The sequence below is a fragment of the Silurus aristotelis genome (assembly GCF_946808225.1).
Source record: "Silurus aristotelis genome assembly, chromosome: 18".
NCBI classification, from domain to species: domain Eukaryota; kingdom Metazoa; phylum Chordata; class Actinopteri; order Siluriformes; family Siluridae; genus Silurus; species Silurus aristotelis.
In genome coordinates this window covers 15,810,529-15,831,164 of record NC_139591.1, presented here as the reverse complement: position 1 = coordinate 15,831,164, position 20,636 = coordinate 15,810,529, and the positions used below count along the sequence as shown (strand labels likewise).

General features: G+C 36.7%; 4 protein-coding genes across 5 annotated transcripts; 2 read left to right on the top strand and 2 right to left on the bottom strand.

Moving 5' to 3' along the window:
• The first annotated feature begins 343 nt into the window (after positions 1-343).
• Positions 344-2,645, top strand: mrpl48 (mitochondrial ribosomal protein L48). The gene is made up of 8 exons (XM_083568920.1): positions 344-522; positions 973-1,025; positions 1,106-1,137; positions 1,225-1,313; positions 1,409-1,578; positions 1,917-2,019; positions 2,278-2,367; positions 2,529-2,645. Exons 1-8 carry the CDS (start codon positions 505-507, stop codon positions 2,601-2,603), a joined length of 630 nt encoding a protein of 209 aa, XP_083425046.1. The 5' UTR covers positions 344-504; the 3' UTR covers positions 2,604-2,645.
• Positions 2,646-3,756: 1,111 nt separating this feature from the next.
• dnajb13 (DnaJ heat shock protein family (Hsp40) member B13) lies at positions 3,757-10,806 on the top strand. Its single transcript, XM_083568579.1, has 8 exons — positions 3,757-3,913; positions 4,914-5,017; positions 5,897-6,058; positions 6,455-6,603; positions 6,738-6,851; positions 7,499-7,612; positions 7,687-7,763; positions 8,262-10,806. The coding sequence occupies exons 1-8, from the start codon at positions 3,846-3,848 to the stop codon at positions 8,413-8,415; spliced, it is 942 nt and encodes a 313-aa protein (XP_083424705.1). The 5' UTR covers positions 3,757-3,845; the 3' UTR covers positions 8,416-10,806.
• Positions 8,615-11,637, bottom strand: LOC310741093 (dicarboxylate carrier UCP2). 2 transcript variants are annotated; one of them, XM_083568581.1, is made up of 8 exons: positions 11,461-11,637; positions 11,181-11,331; positions 10,390-10,607; positions 9,782-9,998; positions 9,489-9,686; positions 9,300-9,401; positions 9,041-9,221; positions 8,615-8,945 (listed from the first exon to the last, which is right to left on the bottom strand). In XM_083568581.1, the coding sequence occupies exons 3-8, from the start codon at positions 10,513-10,515 to the stop codon at positions 8,831-8,833; spliced, it is 939 nt and encodes a 312-aa protein (XP_083424707.1). In that variant the 5' UTR covers positions 10,516-10,607; positions 11,181-11,331; positions 11,461-11,637; the 3' UTR covers positions 8,615-8,830. The 2 variants fall into 2 exon arrangements, with proteins under 2 accessions (XP_083424707.1, XP_083424706.1); XM_083568580.1 differs by lacking the exon at positions 11,461-11,637 and having other exon boundaries at positions 11,181-11,367.
• A 3,691-nt stretch (positions 11,638-15,328) lies between these two features.
• Positions 15,329-18,220, bottom strand: ucp3 (uncoupling protein 3). Its single transcript, XM_083568582.1, has 8 exons — positions 18,065-18,220; positions 17,805-17,912; positions 17,437-17,623; positions 17,146-17,353; positions 16,714-16,911; positions 16,514-16,615; positions 16,237-16,417; positions 15,329-15,957 (listed from the first exon to the last, which is right to left on the bottom strand). The coding sequence occupies exons 3-8, from the start codon at positions 17,560-17,562 to the stop codon at positions 15,843-15,845; spliced, it is 930 nt and encodes a 309-aa protein (XP_083424708.1). The 5' UTR covers positions 17,563-17,623; positions 17,805-17,912; positions 18,065-18,220; the 3' UTR covers positions 15,329-15,842.
• Positions 18,221-20,636: the final 2,416 nt, after the last annotated feature.

Here is a 20,636-nt window from a genome sequence, read left to right as displayed (position 1 = left end):
ATAGAATATAATTTAACTTGTCAATATTAATACAGAAAATATCAACAACTAAAATATATTTCTGTGCTAATTGAAATTATCTTATACAATATATATGAAAGTATTTTATATCAAGGGAAATGTTTTTAGTACTACCACAAATAAGAAAATAAATAGTGTCTAAATGCGTATAATAAAATCTAACACAAAAACTTTTTTTTACTCTGGGATATGAATGATTAATGAAAGATTCTATTAAATTCTATATGTATGTTGGTTTAATCTGCGTGGTTCACTTGCGTTAACTTTTATAGCGTCAGTTTGGCTTGTCGGTTCTCCGCCAAGACGCTGGAGGGAGCAGAAGGGCGCTGGCGCGTCTGCAGTAAACACTTTATAAACCACGAAAAAGTAAAAGAGCGTGAACATGCCCAATACAGATTTCAATTAAAGTCTTACATTTACGGATTCATTGATTTTTATTTTTTTTTTCAGTCGGACTGGAATTCAATTCTAAAAACTTACGGGATGAACGTAACCGGAAAGGTAGCTGTTTTCTCATGAAATATCGCTCTAATTCTTAGTTATGTTAATCCTGGAGGTCATATCTGTGCTCATGAGGCTTCTTGTCATGGCGCAATCATAAATACGACCTCTTTATTATATGTAGTGCACTACATAGGGTGTAAAAGTGATGTATTATAGACCACGTGTAGTGCACTAGAATAGGGACTAAGTAGCTGTTTGGAACTTTTAGCGTACATAATACATATTATTACTATTATTATTGTTATTATTAGTAGTAGAAATATGTAACCATTAATGAACGACGTAAGTATAACTTTATTAAATCTATATAGTAAAAGGTAGGAGTTGTACTACACATTTAATGTACATAAGAAGCATATTACAGTGAAACTGAATTCTTATTTCAGTCACACACCACATAATGTAAATAATACTAAATTGTTTGTTTTTTTCAATTTCCTGCTGCAGGTCTTGCTCATGCGGAACACACGGGCCTTGGTCCAGGCTTTATCACTTATTCGGTTGGTCTTTTGTTCAAAAAATTGGGTATTTTATTAATAGAGCTTGTTTTAATGAATTATGTTTTTTTTTGTTATTCCAGCTCACCTGTATTAAAGCAACCAGTGTTACCAGGTAATCTGGCTACATCCATTTGTGTATGTATTTGTGTAGATATCAAATGGCACATATATAGATAAGATAATTCATATTTCTTTGTAGGTGTCTTTCTGCCTGACAGACCCTACAGATCCATGCCTACACATGGGATTGGTCGATACAAGTATCTTCTTCCAAAAGAGGCGCTGAGCGTAAGTGATCAGAGTGACTAATGCTTGCCATGTTGTCTAATTTGAATGCATTTGAATTAATGAAGACATAATGAAGCTTTAATTTTCTTCTGTAGCAAAAGAAGAAGAAAGATAAACTTCAGATGAAGGAGATCAAGGCAGCGACAGACACAGAGTATGGTGTGCTGAACATGAGCGTCTCTGGCTATGACATGACCCTGGTGGAACATTATGCTCAGTACATCCACAAACTCTGCAACCGCCTTAATATTAAAGTGACTGAAAGGTAAGATTAAACACTGTAATCACACTCTCGATGTCACCCAAATGAGGATGGGTTCCCCTTTTGCGTCTGGTTCCTCTCAAGGTTTCTTCCTCATAACATCTAAGGGAGTTTTTCCTTGCTACAGTCACCATGGCTGCTCATCAGGGATAAATGCACACCGTTCACCTTAAACTGTTAATTTGTGAAAAGCGCTATAGAAATAAACTTGACTTGACAGATAAAGAGAAGTGATCTTGAATATGCTCGGATTTTGTTTTGCACACAACACTTTCAGAACAAGAAGGTTTTTCCCAGGTGATTGCAGAGGAATAACCCTTTTGCTTGTCTTTTTTTCCAAGCTATGCCCTGCCTACTAAGAGCACAGAAGTCATGGTCATGCCTGAGCAGGGCACCAAGATGTACATAGATGCATTACTCAAAACTTACCAGCGGGTTGTTCAGGTAGAATTAATTTTTTTTTCACTGATGGAGTGCAGTTAGTTTAACCGTGTGTCCTGAAATAATTTTTACTCCATGGTGTTTTGATATTTTAATACAACTTTATTTGTGCAACAGTTTTTATCCACTTGATTTAGCTGTAATGTTGTGGAACTGTTGCAGAGCACTGGCACTGGAGACTCCCTCCATAAATCAAACTGGACTGCTTCAGTCAATGGAGCATCCCTTTGATAATGAATTTTTTTGCTTTTTTCCCTCCAGATAAGCCAGATGAAGGCAATCCTGGCTCCTATATTAATGGAGGTTCTTCTTAAAAACCAGCCGGAGGGAGTTCAGCTATCTATAAATGAGGTGAACACAACATTATTATTTCTTCCTGTTTTTTATGTATAGTTTTTTGATTAAACGCAAAGAATTTGCATTCTGGGTTTACAGTGTAAAATCACAAATTTTATTCCGAAACTGATTTATTGTGTTTTAGTGCCACTTTAAATTTTTTTTTTTTTCCCCAGCACACTGAGGCAGAATACAAAGCCCGTTTTAAGGCCAGACCAGAACTCGAAGGACTTTTAGCACAAATAAGTTAAAAGTGCTTATCTGATGTTAATAAATCTGTCAGTGGATCTGTACTGTGGTTGTATTTTGTGTGTGAGGGTGTGTATTATTCTTTTATTTTTTTGTTCCAGTTCAGATCTGTTTCTGATATGTACAATATTGATTTAAAGCAGTTGTTGAACATAAAATTATTTCAACACATATTTTCCAACACAGTTATTTTCATGGTTTTGAAGTATTTGCATAAGTCATGTTGATGATTTGAGTATTACATTGTGTAGTTTATTATAAAACAGTTCATTTAATATACTCCTATCTAAATACTGACCAGCTCAAACACTTCAAGATACTAACACTATGAAATGCAGAATGGATCATAGGATGTGAATACTTGCAAGACAATAAAATAAAATGACAAGACAACAAAATGACATTAATTTAGAGATTATTGACATTTTAGCCTTTTCCTTTTTTTTAATGCATTGTTAATGCACTTTATTGCATTTGATTGCTTATTGAAGTGTTGATGTATAATTCCCATTATCTCACATCTCAAATATTTTAGTGACATTTTGTAAAAAAGTGTACATAAGCATGGACCTGCATCCACCTCATGTACTTTACTTTTCAAAGTGTCTGAAAAAACATGGTGTCTAATCAAGTACCAGGTTCTTCTTCCAAAGGACACAGTGACCGTAAATAATCAGAGCGACTATTGCTTGTGGTTTTATTGTCTAATTTAAATGCATTGTGCAGTAGTGCAGCTTTAATTTGCTTCTGTAGCAAAAGAAGGAAAAACTTCAGATGAGGGAGATCAAGGCAGTGTGTATAAACGTGAGCGCGACAAACACAACTATGATGTGACTCTGGTGAAACATTAAAATCAGTACATCCAAAACTCTGTAACCACCTCAATATCAAAGTGATTGAAAGGCCAGGTTTTAGTTACAGATAAAGCAAAATGAAATTCATCAATAATAAACTACATTTTCCAGAAAATAAATTTCAATTACATTTTTAATAAATTACATTAAGTTTTTAGTAGCGCTAAAATGCAAAAAATTTACATAACCCAAAAACTACATTACCCAGGATATACATTATTTAAAAAAAAAACTACATTACCCAGGAACAATATATCTAATAAACTACATTGCCCATGAAGCAAAGCGTTTTCGCCGTGGCACCGTTGCTAGGTAACCGCTACTAACGCTAAACACATTGGTTGAATACGACACATACAGAAAAGTTTTCTTTTCCAAATTTTATTTAAAATGGGGAAAGATTATTACGCTACACTGGAAATTAACCAAACTGCAGCTGACGCGGATATTAAGCAGTCGTAAGAAACTATTTTTGCTCTTTTTTAAATTTATTTATACTAATTACACTAAAGGCAATAACGTTCATCTTATTGTGCTATAAATAATGACTTATTCCATTATGTTTCTAAAAGAGAAACAACTTTGATGAAACTAGACAGCTCTAAATACCTGATTTGCAGAGATGACAAAAGTACACGCACCCTTTACTCAATTAGAAGCACAGATACCTATGTTTTAAAAGACTGGTAAAAGTTGAAGTACGTCACTTTTTCACTCAAATTAAAGTAAAGAGGTTTGGGCTCTGACTTAAGTAAAAAGTAGCCATTACTACTACCTGTGTTAGTGTCATGCTGGTAACTGGACCTGACATCATATTTACATATTAATACAAAAGAATTTTGAAAAACGTGTTACTTAATAAATGTATCTCGGCTAAACAACCACCATATAGAACACAAGCAGAGAAAAGATAATGATGATGATCAGGTGATCAGGAATGTGTCTGTTCTCAGTCATGTTTACATCACTGACTCCCTCTGTCTCATCCACGTTAATCCCATACTTCTTGTGGCCTTCTGCCCTGCTCATTGTTAGCTTCATAAACTAGTCTATTTCTGTGGTGTGTGAGAGCCAGGAAATGATACACCAGTCGTATGTTGAAAAAAAAAGCTGCACAATGACAAGAAATAGGTTGATGTGCTAAAAACAGCACCCAGTGAGAAGAAAAAACTTTGATCATGTCACCAAATAGATTCAAACTAAAGTAATTAACCTGGTTTGAAAATGTAAGAAGTAGAAAGTACAGATATTTGTGTAAAAAATAGTGAAGTGAAGTACTGATACCAGAAAAATCTACTTATATACAATAACAAAGTATTTGTACTTCATTATTTCCTGTCCCTGCTGATTTGTACACTGCTTCATTGTTATTATATAACCAGGAAGCAACAAATGGTGCTTAATAGTGCTGTTTCTAGTAATGTAACTTTATTTTATTTTATTTGAACTCAATATCAGGTATCGTCGGCTAGCACTGAAATATCATCCGCAGATCAACAAGCAGCCCGGTGCTTACGAGAAGTTCAACCAACTTGCTGAAGCTTATGATGTTCTCATTGACCGTAAGTCAACTTAAGGATCTTAACCCTCAACTGCTCACTTGTAATTGGGCATGGGGGAAGTGGTTGGGGGTTTTGTTAGGCCCTATTGCGCCAGGGGCGGCCATACCATGGCTGACATTGTACTCTGACCCCAGCTTCCTAACAAACTGGGATATGTGCAAATCTTTGGGAAGTGGTAGCTCAGTGGTTAAGGCTCTGTTTTACTGATTAGAGGGTTGGGGGTTCAAGCCCCAGTATTGCCAAGCTGCCACTCTTGGGACCTTGAGAAAGGCCCTTGACCATCTAAAGGCACTGTATCATATTATTTGTTTTTGCACTCTGACCCCAGCTTCCTGACATTCCTGTAATATGCGAAGAAAGAATTTCACTGTGCTGTAAAGTACATGTGATAAGTAAAATGTACCTTCACCTTATGTGTCAGCCAACACTGATACCCATCGTATATGGTTTCCTGTGAATATTATATTGTAAATATAATGAATAAATACTAATTAGATTATATAGATAATTATAGTTATAATTATAGATAATAAATTGCTGCTAAAATGCTAAAGATAAATGCCTGACAAACATAATGCATAAAAATGATAGATGAAAAACATTTGCACTAGAGGTCTTCAACTCTAATAAATGTGTAAAAGATAACCATATAATATATAATATAACAAAAATGTGTGTAAATTCATGAGTTTTCTGTGTCACTCGTGGTTGTTAAAAATGTTACACTATGAATATGCAATGTTATGTTATGTTATGTTATGTTATGTTATGTTATGTTATGTTATGTTAATGTTAATGTTAATGTTAATGTTAATGTTATGTTGTTATGTTCTTTGAACCTGTATGATGGGAGAACTAATCAGTGATTTAACCCTGCAGCTCGGAAAAAGGCCACGTATGATAAGTTTGGAGAGGAGGGCCTTAAAGGTGGAATACCTCCAGAGTCAGCGGCGAGCGGTGCATGGTCTTCAGGATACACCTACCATGGAAATCCTGAAAAAACATTCAGACAGTTTTTTGGAGGAGATAATCCTTTTGCTGGTGAGTATGTTTTTTTTTTTTTTTTTTTTTTGGGGGGGGGGGTTGTAGCTCACTAGAACACTTCTGCCCCAGTGGCATTTTGGGTGTAAATATAAATATCTGATATGAACAGATGCAATGTGACCAAATTTTACCTTTTTTCTACTCCCACCTGTACACACAACTACACACACACATCCCATAAAAAAACATGGGTGGGCCCATATTGGATAGTTTTCTATATAATAAACAAAACATGAAGTTTAATCCAGGTTCTAAATTAGCAAGTAATAAAAAATATTTAAACATTGGCAAATAAAATCTGCAAAAAACCTACTTTGCTGTCTTTCATTACTGTTGCTACTGGAAACACACATTTCTGGAAGTTTTAGCTTGACACTGTTATTCTCCCCTCAGATTTTCACATCACAGACGTCGAACTTGGCTTTGGAGGCCTCCGTGGACAAGCAGTAAAGAAGCAGGATCCACCTATTGAGCGAGACCTGCATTTAGCCTTAGAGGACCTTTTCCACGGATGCACCAAAAAGATAAAGATTTCCCGGCGTGTAAGATGTTCAGATCTCTAACAATCCCACTTGCACACACGCACACACACACACACACACACACACACACACACACACACACACACTGTGGTATGTGAATTTTGTTAACATTTAATAGCAAAATATTCATTCAGGTGATGAATGAAGATGGGCAGACATCAAGCATCAAGGACAAGATTCTAAGCATCACAGTAAAACCAGGCTGGAAGGAAGGGACACGGATAACATTTCCCAAAGAGGGTGATCAGGTGTGCATTCTTCTGGTCTTGTCAGTTTTGATTTACTGGTACATAAGGAATAAAACACAACAAGGTGCTTATAGGAAAATAATCCAGGATGCAATACCACATCAAGATGATAATTTTCCTATAAAAAGAGGTGTTCCTTTTCCCCTTTTATACACAACAGCAATTTATGAAGGGCTGGAAATTTTGATAAACATTTAAACCATTTACAGTTACATTTAATGCACAACAAGCTCTGGAGTTCTCTTTATCACATGTAGCAGCTATAAATAGTAAGTCCCTTATCAGTCTTGCTTCAAATCAGAAACACTTATTTTATGGCACAAAGATAATGGATGTGACAGACAACTTACTTACTTAAGCCCTGACACTGGAGACTCCTTCCATAAATGTTAAATTCAGTATAACTAGTATTATCTGTATCCCTGTAAGTGTGCTGTTACTATAGAAACTGTGATATTTGAAGCCAGCACTCCTGTCAGAGTTCTGTTATAAAAAATCAACACAATCAGATTTGAGAATTTCTTGGCACTTTACTATTACTAGCCGGGAAACAATTAATATTTACTATTAGTATATAGAACTGTATACTATTTACTATATAGAACTATTTAGCAAGTGCTAACAGACACTGTCTTTTTTCCCCACAGGGCCCAAACTGCATCCCAGCAGACATAATTTTCATCGTTCGCCAAAAACCGCACCCGATGTATGTCCGTCAGGGTAACAACTTGATTTACACAGAAAACATATCACTCGAGAAGGTGAGTGTGGGGGGAATCTTTGTAAGCTCTATTGTTATTTTCATCTGGTTTGAGTGAGTGTCTGCACTTCACAGGCACTGACTGGGTTTTCGGTGGAGGTGGAGACACTAGATGGCAGACTTCTCAACATTCCCATCAATGATATTGTATGGTGAGTATAGCTTGTCTTTCTTGCCTACACACTGTGCCTAAACAAATGGTTTCAAATGAAATGAGTATTAGCACCAAAATGTTTGGAGTAAACCATTTCCACTCCTTCCAGGCCATCAAACACCTTATATGCCAGCCTAGATCATTAAACTGTTTTTTGGAAACTGTATTTCACACAAGTAAACACCATTTTGATGCATTAATCACAGCACTATTGCTGTATAAAATGTAAAATATTAAATTGTATTTATTTTGCCAAGTCATGATTTACTGCACCCTATTTATATTTTAGCTATACTGGGATGCACATTTTGAAGACCCTTGTTAAATTTCATTAAAAATTGTATATGAATGCTCATAGCATATTTATTACAAGTGATAAATTACCAAAAACAGTACTTTGGTCTTAAATTAGAGATCACAAAATATCAGCATCAGGAAGGTTAATGCAACCAGAAATAGATCAAAGCTTTTTAAAAATAACCCCTGTTGCATGTAGTCCACAGTACAGCAAGCTGGTGACAGGAGAGGGAATGCCTTTATCCAGTCACCCAACTGCACGTGGAGATCTGATCATCCGGTTTAATACCCAGTTCCCAGAGACGCTCTCTGCTGAGAAGAAACTGCTCATTAAGAAAGCCCTCAACACTTGACTAACATTCATAAAACCCATGGTTTTATAAGATCATCCATAACGTATTCATTTTAATTTGTATAGCGCTTTTAAGCGCTTTTTTTTAACGTATTCATTTTAATTTGTATAGCGCATTGTCTTAAAGCAGCTTTACACATATACACCAGATATGTATACAAACCGTTATCAGTTCTGCTTGAGAAATAAAAACACTGCTGTATTTTCAGAAACTTTAATGAGATTGTTTAAAAGAATAGCTTCATTATTTATACAAAAAAAAAAAAAAAAATTAAGACCAGCTTTTTAGTCCCAGGATACACTTGAGTTACGTAAAAATCAATGGTTTGGGTGGGAAACTGCTGCGCATGAAGGGGTTCAGAGCAGATAATTCAAAAGGTAGACAAGAACGATATCAGCACAGATCCCCTGGCAACTTAAAGAGGAGTAGACCAATTCTGGTGGGCCACCATCATAGCACGTTTAAGCTGTTCATAGGTGACAAACATGACAACATTCCAGGAGCCCAACCTCAGGAAAGAAGGCATAAACCTGTAAAGAGATCAGATGTTTACTACAAAAAAATAAAATGCCACTATGCATACAACTCAAACAACCTAAATGGTCATTTATATAAATCAGCTTACCCCTTATAGAAGGCCATAGGTCCCTCCTTGGTCAGCATGGCCAGAGCACAGTTCAGAGCACTGTTGTACTGGCCAGGGGCAGAGTTCATGTATCTTGTTTTCACAACATCGACAGGAGAAGCAATCACTGTGGTGCAGAAACCAGCACCAAATGCAGATGTGAAGTGGCATGGAAGATCATCTGTGGGGAATAATCTTTAGTTTTGCTGGTGCATACAAAAATGTTATCCACGATTTGTACGACTTAACACTGGCTTACCAGTCATCTGTGTATTTCGTAAAAGAGCATCTTTGATGAGGTCATAAGTGACCAGTTCAGTACAATTCACAATGGCATTGCGGGTGATGTTTGGGCCAGTTCCTGAAACAAACCATTTAAATTATTAACATTTATGCATCCAACTTGATAAACTTTATTACATTCCCGATGTTACTGCTGAAGACTTACCCTTCCACAGGCCACGAAACCCCTCCTCTTTGGCAATGGTTCGGTAGGCAGCCATAGTGCCATGGTAGCGTTTGTTTTCCACACCAGCGCTAACCTGAGCCTGAAAACGCACCTTTACCACATCTGTGGGTTGAGCCACAGCAACTGCCATCGCACCAGTGGTACAGCCTGCCAGCAAGCGACTGCCAATCCCCACATCTAGAGGGGGGGGGGGGGGGGGGGGTATTGTATTGCTGGGAAGGCTTATCAAATTTGAACTTTCAAAACCAAATCACATTTATGAATGAACTTACGATCAGATCCTTTGGTGTAAAACTGCTTAACCGAGTCATACAGGCCAATGCGGACCGAAGCGAAGCTCATCTGGCGCTGCAGTCCAGCCACTAGCCCGTTGTAGAGACTACGTGGCCCCTCCGTACGCACCATGGTGGTGATGGTACCAAACACACCACGGTACTTCATCACCTGGGAAGAACCCACTTTCGTAGTACCGCTGCTCTCACCCTGGATCTGTACACAACAAAAGGGGCATGGAAAGACTTTACAGACACTTGGTAGGGCCACTTGGAAGACGGGATAATCTCCAGCCACATGATGTCCATGATGTCAGTCCAGGATCTGCACAGGTCCTAAGGCTTAAGCATCAACTCCTGGTTCAGCGTACATGGCTATTGCAAGGAAGAACAATGGAAGTCGAGAAGGAAAAGAAAAAAATAGGAGAAAGCTATTGTCAGTGTGTGAAAGTTTACAAGAGATCAATATCAAAGTCATTCAGGCAAAAAAGATGGTCCTGCTGCACAGGGGGAAGAAATGTTAACAGATGTTCCTCAGGGAAACTCGACCGCAACACGATACCGTCTGTTGTTGCTGTTGAGAAAAGTCTAATTGTATAAGACCTTACCTGGAGCCTAACTTTGGCTGTGTCCAGAGGAAAGGTGACCAGGTCAGCGATGCACGCTGCAGTTCCTGCACCAATAAACTTTACAGCAGCTGTTGGGGGCACATCTGCAGGTCTGAAGCCAACCATTTTTTTTTTACTTGCTGGAAAATGTAGTTTGGGGAAAAAAGGATCTTGATGATCAATGATGTGAAAACAAGATAGGTGAACTCCACCCAGATCTGGTGAGGGAAACAAATAAGAGAAAGAGAATGTCTTGTTCAAGTTTCCAATGTTAACTTGAATATTACACTTGTTTACTTAAAACTCAAGTTTATTTTTAGATGCTGTGTGGGTGATGGGCATCCCAATGAGATAACGAGTCTGTTCTCTGTTAGTGAAGTGAAGATATAAAATGTTTGTAGGTTACCAAAAAATAAATAAAGTCTGACAACTTAAGATTACTGGCTTCTTTTCTGCCAGACCCCATTATGAGGAACATTTAGTTCCCTGAGAACTTTAACTTTGGTGGGGAAGTGCAATTACAAAAAAAGGGCTTGATCAGCAACTACACTCAGTTTAAATTTGCGGAAGTGGAGCCTCCGCCTGATAATTTGTTTATCACTGTTGCATAGAAGTTGAAGAAAAAAAAACAAAAAAAAGTGCTGTCGTCAGTGGATCACTGAACAAACAAAGAAATAGGAACTGGAAACGCCGATATTCTCTGTAAAAGGGATATAGTAGTAATGTTTTTACTTTGCTGTGTTCATTGTGTCAGTGCTGTGGGTGAGGGAAAATACATAAAAAATGTTTACCTTCACTCAAGAGACACCGGGCAACGAAGCCGGACAAAGTCAAGATTCTCTAAAAGCGTCTCTCTGGTTGAAATTACTTTCAACTAGGATTTGGTTGCCTTGTTCTTCCATAGAAAACAGCTCAGAAAACGGACAGTTTAAAAACATACTCCTGAAAGAAAACAAACACGGTACCGGTGAAAACTCGACGATCTGCCGGTAAAGAAAGACTTCACTTGCAGTGTTCAGCATGAGGTGGAAATGAGTTATATCATACATAAGATTTAGCAATAAGACTTACCGTAAACAGGACACAAAATAAAAAGTAAGGTGTAACGTAGAAAACGAGTTTTTTTTTTTTTATCTCGAAAGTAGGTGACGCACAGATTCCGCTCAACACCGACAGCTTACACAAACAGCAGCGTGTAAACAAGGAACAAAGGCAGCAGCTGTTTTTATACCCCCCCTCCCCCGCCTGACGTCAGCGCCCACAGTATGGCCTTCCTATAGCTCATGGCACATTTCTCTCTCTCTCTCTCTCTCTCTCTCTCTCTCTCTCTCTCTCTCTCTCTCTCTCTCTCTCTCTCTCTATATATATATATATATATATATATATATATATATATATATATATATATATATATATATATATATATATATATATATATGTATAATTCAACTAAATAGACGTTAAAGTACAAAAAAGCTATTAAAATCAGTATGTCAGAAAAATAGCCTTCCATATCCCATACATACCATAATAATCCATTTACAAGCCAAAAGAATGTCACACTTGATTATCCCATTCATAGTTATACCCAACCTGTTGCCACACAATCGTACTCAATCACACAATAATACAGGATGTTCTTGTACACTGTAGAATTACAATGTCACTTCCTTAGAACTAAAAGACTGTAAAGACTACAATCTGTTCCAGTATGATAATGCACAAATGCTCCAAGAAGTCATATTTTGCCAAAGCTGGACTGAAAGAACTCAAGTGATCTGCACAGAGCCATGACTTGATCCCCACTGTACACCTCTGGGATAGACTTCAACACTAACTCTGCATTATGACTTCACTGTGGTGAAATTGGAGGAAATTCCTAAAGCGACTTTTTAAAATCTTGTGAAAGCTCTTATAGCAGCAAAAGGAGTGATAATCTTCGGAATGACATCCTGAACAAGCATATATTTTGACAAACACAGAACAGAGGAACAAAACTAGTAATGCATTATTACTAGGGATGTCAAAATTAATGCATTAATAGTGCGTTAGTCAAATTATTGTAAACGACACACATTTTACACATCTATTGACGTTTATTTCACACATCTATTGACAACGTCCGATTTTTACTCAGAAATAAAAATAATAAATAAACTCCACTGAATAATCATTTTTAAACACTAAAGATTTGTTTTACTGATGCGACAAGTCTAAAATCCACCACAAAGCACACTTTCAGATCACAATTATACACTTGAAGCACACAATTAAAACCATCCATGTGGAAAAAGAGAAAAAGTTCAGTTTTGTTGTCCTGATGATTTACTTAATATTAAACATTTACAAGAATATTTTGTCTTCATGCTCTATGTTGAGTATGGTTTCACTAATAATAAACATATACATTTGCATCCAGATTTGTCAGTGCTCATGTTAGAGTATTCAAAACTTTAAAAGTATTAATTTAGGGTACATTTGGAACAGCTAAAAATGTGCGATTAAGTTGCGATTAATCACAAGTTAACTCATGACAATCATGACGATTCATTGCGATAAAATATCTTTATCAATTGACAGCCCGAATTATTACATATTGAACTATAAAATAAAACAATGAACTGTATTGTTGGTGAATTGATTGATTTAATTGATTGAAAACCCCTCCACAAATAAACAAAACTTGGTACTGTATTTCAGGAAGGTATTTCCAATAGGCAACCTCTCAAATACACATACAGTGCAATAAATTAGTTATTAATGGAAATATATTTTACAATAAGGAGCAAAAATTTGAATCTGAGGAAAAAAGTAATACAATTTAACGAATACTTTGTGTTATACAAAGTTCAAACATCATGACTGAGTCCATCTCTTTCTGCACGACAGACAACAGAGGAACTGTGTGTCCCCAAAAGGACAAAAACATGTACAGTGTTGAAGAGGGGGAGGTGCCATCAACACAGTCTTTCAACATCAACACTAGCCCTGAGCAAATAAGATAATGTATCTATAGTTATATCTGTTCCAGTATGCAGTATTTGGACTTGTGCTCAGAATATGTTACAAATGTATGGCTTAAAATGCTGAGTCACAGTGAGAAGACACAACTGAAGCACATATGGGGTTCATTTGGAGGAAATGGGTTCATGTGGTGTCCAGGTGTTCATTTAACTTAAGCATGCCAGTGTTCTGAGAAGCATTTTTTAATTAACATGATGGTGTTTAGGCAGCAAAACATCTATAGGGTTTTCCTTCCTGTTCTCTAAAAAAAAAATTATCAAACAAAAAGCAATGCTTCTTCTATGTAATTTAAAGTTATATAACTATGTCAAACTGAAGTTCTGTGCTACATTCGATACAAGATCCAGAGGTTAAATCTGTGAGAACTTTTGCTAAAGCCCTTAGCTATTGACTTCCTTTTATCATTTCCTCTCAGGGAAACCCCTGTGAAGCAATATGACGCAATTTTTGATTAATGGAATAAACTTTTAAGATGTTTGTAAGAATAAAAAACGTATTTAATATACATGTTCAGTTTTTGGTTCCAGTGGCTGAACTCTGTACATAAGCAGTAGTATGAAAGGATGTGGTAAACAGCTTTACATTCTCTTGGTAGTGTGTTTGTTTTTCTACTCACGCAGTAAAGTCTGAGCTAGCAGACACACTTCGGTGTTGATGACTAGTCAAGTCAAGAGGCTTTTATTGTCATTTCTACTATACACAGTGGTACACAGTACACAATAAAAACGAGACAACGTTCCTCCGGAACCCTGGTGCTACACTAAACAACAACATAGAGCTACAACACAACACAAGCTACGTAAAGTGCATCGAGTGCAACCGAGTGCAAACAGTGCAGACGAAAAACAGTACAGACAGTGCAGACAGACAACACAAGACAAGACACAAAACCCAAGATAGCGCCAACCAGTAAACCTACTGTATGCTATGATTATACAGTACTGTGCGAGGAGAACTGTAAAAAAAATACAATAAAAGATAATAAGAACAGAAAGAAATAATTTTATTAATCATATTTAAAAAGGAGGTTTGTGATTCACACTTATGAATGATGTGTATCATTTTATATCAACTAAATTTATAAGAATATAATGTCTTGTCCCGGATTGAAGGTCAAATCACTTTCACTGCAGCTAAAGTACGGACAGAGAGTCTGAAGATATAAATAAAACCGAGCAAAGTGGCGATTTCATATTTCTTTCAGCTAATAAACATGTAGTTTATTGTTGCATTTTTTCAGCAAATGGATTTAAATATTTATTTATTTATTGCAATTGATTCAGTTTTTCCACGTTAATCCTCTAGTTGTCGTATTGTGGAATATCATTTAACTGGATTTTTTTTTTCTAGCCTCAGTTGAACTTTTTGCAGTAGGTGGACTTTAAATGTAGGAGTTCTGAAAATACTTAAAAGTTGAATGATATCCAGTCATCTTTCCAACAGTGACTATCATATGGTTCTCTTTTTCATCATTCATGCACACTATATACATATATACTTCCTAAATCTTTGCCATTTGAAAAACACGTTTAAGTATCATAAGTATAGATTCACATTTTCTAAATTAAATCTCAACTGTAAATATTTGTTCATGACATGAGGAGGAAACATTTATATGCTCCTTCAAATGTGGAATAACCAGTTCATCTACTAGCATAGTTTTAGATGTAGGACAAAACCGGAGAACCAGAAGTGAATCAGGACTGGAGCTATGAGGCAGTTAGACTTTGAACCTTTTTTAAATTAGAATTTTATAAAAAAATTTGTTATAAAATATAAATGTCCAATATTTCTCAATTCATGTAACATTTACTAATAAACATTAATGGTGCTGTTTGGTGATGTCTTAAATATCAGAGCATAAAATTGGATTTTCATGTTTAATAAAATGACCTAATTAAACAGACCAATCGAATAAAGTTATACATTTTATTAAGAGAAATACAAATTGTACAAAAAATCACAACAATTTTCATATAGGGAGAAAATCTGTCTGTTGATAAATTACATACAATCCCCAATCTATGGACCCAAAATGTGTGGCACTTGTAAACAATCCTGTAAACATTTCATTAAGCTTCATTTTCCTAAAAAACCTATGCAGACAAATGCCCAAACAAGACAAAACATATATGTGCAAACTCTACAGAGAAGACAAGAACATGTGGATACTGTAAAGGGAAAATGTGCTATCTTGTTTGGATAGTTCCAAACTGTACTTGGCCTTTTCCACAGGATAATCTCCCAATATTTGTATAGAGGGTGCAATGTCCTTTAATGAAAGGCAATCTTTTTTCAAGTTTTTTTTTTACATCTCGTCTGTGTCTTCTCCACCACCATACAGGGTTCTGATGCAGTCGTCTGGTTTAAAGTGAAATAGTTAACAGGACGTGACAAGATCTTTGTTTTGTCGTCTTGAAAGGAAGCACTCAAAACGGTGCCTCCCATGACTGCTGAACTCTTGTCATGGCTCTTTTTATTTGTTCATAGGAGACAAACATTACAATGTTCCAGGATCCCAGGCGAAGGAACGAGGGCATGAACCTGGGTGGAGATGAGGCAAATGTCATTATTCAAACAGCATTTGAGGTGAAACAATTGTCACAACTTTTTTTAAATAATAGATATGTTTATTTCAATGTCAAGCTACAGATGTGTGATTGTGTAAATGGGCAAAGCATTCTACAAGTTTGTGAAGTTAAAGTATATGTATAAATAAATAAATAAATAAATAAATATATATATATATATATATATATATATATATATATATATATATATATATATATATATATATATATATATATATATATATATGCTCACCCTTTGTAAAAGGCAGTCGGTCCTTCCTTGGTAAGCATGGAAAGGGCACAGTTGATGGCACTGCTGTACTGGCTGGCAGTAGAGTTCATAAAGCGAGTCTTCACCACGTCGACCGGAGAGGCTACAATGGTAGTGCAGAAACCAGCTCCAAATGCAGCCGTGAAGTGGCATGGCATGTTATCTGCAGGCAAAAACAAATTTGCATATGCTAAAATCAGGATCTCCTGTCACAAGAAAAAATCCAAGCATCTGTATGATGTTTCTCATGGTTATTTACCTGTCATGATATTATACTTTAATATAAGTTCTTTGATGATGTCATAGGTTACCAGCTCTGCACAGTTCACAATAGCGTTTCTTGTGATATTTGGCATGCAACCTGAAATAAAACAGTACACAATTATCATTCACGCTCACAATGCTATGACATCAGACTCTCCTATTTTAGGCAGCAGGTGAAAGTTCATGGAACCGTACCTTTCCACAGCCCTCTGATGCCTTCATCATGAGCGATGGTCTTGTAGGCATTCATGGTGCCACTGTAACGCTTTACTCCATCGGCTTGAAGGCCTTGGGCCTGGAAACGTACTTTTACTACATCTGTGGGCTGCGCAAATGCCACAGCCATGGCCCCAGTAGTGCAGCCGGCTAGCAGTTTACTTACAATGCCTGCATCTGGTGAAATCATGTAGAGAATGCTGTGATGTCAAGTCTAAAAGTAATTGACTTTACACTTGAACTTTTCCATGGTGTATAGTGTAAAAAACTGCTATTAAACATAGTTACACATAGTTACACTATAGGATATATAAGCTAAAATTCTAATTAAGTAACTTTTACTTCCAGGTTGTAAGAGGGTGAGTATATTTGCAAAGAACCATAGCCTTATGTGTTTAATACAGCACTCACTGTCAGATCCTCGAGTGTAGAACTGCTTCATAGAGTCATACAGGCCAATGCGGACTGAAGCGAAGCTCATCTGCCGCTGCAGTCCAGCCACCAGGCCATTGTAAAGGCTCCGCGGCCCCTCTGTGCGCACCATGGTGGTAATAGTGCCAAACACTCCCCGATATTTCACCCCTGCTGCACCTTCAGCAGGTTTGGACTCGCCCTGGATCTGAAAATAGCATGAAAGCATGATTAAACCTAAACAATAATAATTAGAACATCTTTAATCTGAGATGTTAAACCAGTTCTTACCTGAAGCCTGACTTTGGCAGTGTCAAGGGGAAAAGTCATTAAATCAGCAATGCAGGCTGCTGTTCCTGCACCAAAGAACTTTACAGTGGCTGAGGGAGCAAGATCTTTAGGCTTGATTCCAACCATGTTCTTTTTCGCTGAGTAGAACGGTCACACTTGTTTTGTTAAATGGATTTTTTCCAAGTCCCTGTGATAAATGAGAATGAGAATGGTAAATTCTTGTGGCATAATGATTGCAGAATTATGTTACCATTTGTGAAAAGACAAAAGTTGTTGTGTGTGTTGTATATTATCAGTGATGAATAAATGCCCATTTTTTCCAAAATGTAACCTATTTGTATGTAAACCCATCAGAATTGAATACTTACCCTTAAGTTTCTTCAACTGGGATTCTATGTCGTTGTTGCAGATCTCTTTGATTTTTACTAAATTCGGCCATAAAAATGGATGAAATGATATTCCAAAGTAGCATACCACTGTAAGCAACACACAGGTACATTAAAACGAAATGTCTGAAACCTAACGTGAGTTAATGTTTACTATACAGAGTGCTATAAATAAAAAGTTTTTTATAGGTTCCATAAATATATATTTAAGATAAAAAGGCATTCCAAATTAAGTAAATTACCTTGGGTTCGAAATCTTTCAGTTGTAAAATGGTCAGGAAATTTGTTTTCTATATAGAGCAGTATTCCAAAGATTGAGCCTCACCCTCTGAGCTCAGACACTTCTTGTTCGCTGTCAAACCACTCTTGCAATTTATAGGCTTGCAGTCAGGTGATAGCCACACAAGCCATGTGTTCCTAACATCGTGCATTATTCTAAGATTGTTTACAACAGAGGTTTCAACGCAATAATGACTGTTTACTAACTCAATGAGCTAGAAAACAAATTAGTAAACACTTCCACTTAAATCCATCAGTATGAGTGTTTTTTTAATGATATTTGATGTATAATTTTATTGTTAATATATTTGATTTAGTTATAAAGAAATTTGACAGAATATTCAAATCTGTTTCTTCATTGTTTACATCTTAAAATGCTGCAGAAAATCTGAATCTGTCTTTATACTTAAGCTGAATAATGGATTTTGCAAATATTTATGGTGTACAAAACATTTTTCACTCTTTTTCTATTTATGAGAACACATTTGAAAGAAATCAGGGGTCTAAATTGAATATGCACTATAAATGCCTCGTGCGCATTTTGGCATGTAAGCAAGGAGTGAGCATGTTACATTTGCCTAAATAGCTATTCAACCTTCTTTAGATGGTTTTGGTTTGTATAGAAATGAGAACCAATGATGATGAAAAATATAGTAAAGATGGGAAAGTACTTTGCATAAGTTCCACTGATAGCCCTTCTAATAAAGATAGATTTTAATAAAGGAACTTTGTCCAAATTCTGTTTTAGTGTGACAAAGCTGGCTCAGAACATGCATACCTCAGTATTATGAGTCACTTATCATATACGTCACTACTGTCATGCCTAACAAAATAATATGTAAACGTATTGTGTTTAACCTATGACAGTATTATACTGTCATAGGTTAAACACAATACGTTTACATATTATTTTAAGTATCAACCTAGTTTTAGAAACACAATAAATTTTTAGCCAATCTGTTAAAGGCATTTGTCTGTAAAAAGGAAATGAGGGGCCCTTGTCAGGCCATATTTAAGATCATGTACTTCATTCCTGGTGCTCTCTTGACACATGGAATTGTTTTGTCCTTGCAAGAGATCATGGCTTCAAGGAATTGATAGGGACTTCAACGAAATTCCTGCTACTGCACGTGAAAGCATGTGCTAAAAACCCACTGCTTTTAAGGAACTGAGAGTTTATGCAATGTATATATATATATATATATATATATATATATATATTTGACTTATATTTGCACATGCAGCTTGTTAAGAGTGATTAATTTGCTTTTGTAGCAAACTTAACCACTACCTCAAAATAATGACTAAAGCTAAATAACAACACACACACACACACACACACACACACACACACACACACACACACACACACATGTATATATATATATATATATATATATATATATACAGTGAGGAAAAGAAGTATTTGAACACCCTGCTATTTTGCAAGTTCTTCCACTTAGAAATCATGGAGGGGTCTGAAATTGTCATCGTAGGTGCATGTCCACTGTGAGAGACATAATCTAAAAAAAAAATCCAGAAATCACAATGTATGATTTTTTTAACTATTTATTTATATGATACAGCTGCAAATAAGTAATTGAACACCTGAGAAAGTCAATGTTAATATTTGGTACAGTAGCCTTTGGTTGCAATTACAGAGGTCAAACGTTTCCTGTAGTTTTTCACCAGGTTTGCACACACTGCAGGGGGGATTTTGGCCCACTCCTCCACACAGATCTTCTCTAGATCAGTCAGGTTTCTGGCCTGTCGCTGAGAAACACAGAGTTTGAGTTTCCTCCAAAGATTCTTTATTGGGTTTAGGTCTGGAGACTGGCTAGGCCATGCCAGAACCTTGATATGCTTCTTACAGAGCCACTCCTTGGTTATCCTGGCCGTGTGCTTTGGGTCATTGTCATGTTGGAAGACCCAGCCTCGACCCATCTTCAATGCTCTAACTGAGGGAAGGAGGTTGTTCCCCAAAATCTCGCAATACATGGCCCCGGTCATCCTCTCCTTAATACAGTGCAGTCGCCCTGTCCCATGTGCAGAAAAACACCCCCAAAGCATGATGCTACCACCCCCATGCTTCACAGTAGGGATGGTGTTCTTGGGATGGTACTCATCATTCTTCTTCCTCAAAACACGTTTAGTGGAATTATGACCCAAAAGTTCTATTTTGGTCTCATCTGACCACATGACTTTCTCCCATGACTCCTCTGGATCATCCAAATGGTCATTGGCAAACTTAAGACGTGCCTGGACATGTGCTGGTTTAAGCAGGGGAACCTTCCGTGCCATGCATGATTTCAAACCATGACGTCTTAGTGTATTACCAACAGTAACCTTGGAAACGGTGGTCCCAGCTCTTTTCAGGTCATTGACCAGCTTCTCCCGTGTAGTTCTGGGCTGATTTCTCACCTTCCTTAGGTTCATTGAGACCCCACGAGGTGAGATCTTGCATGGAGCCCCAGTCCGAGGGAGATTGACAGTCATGTTTAGCTTCTTCCATTTTCTAAAGATTGTTCCAACAGT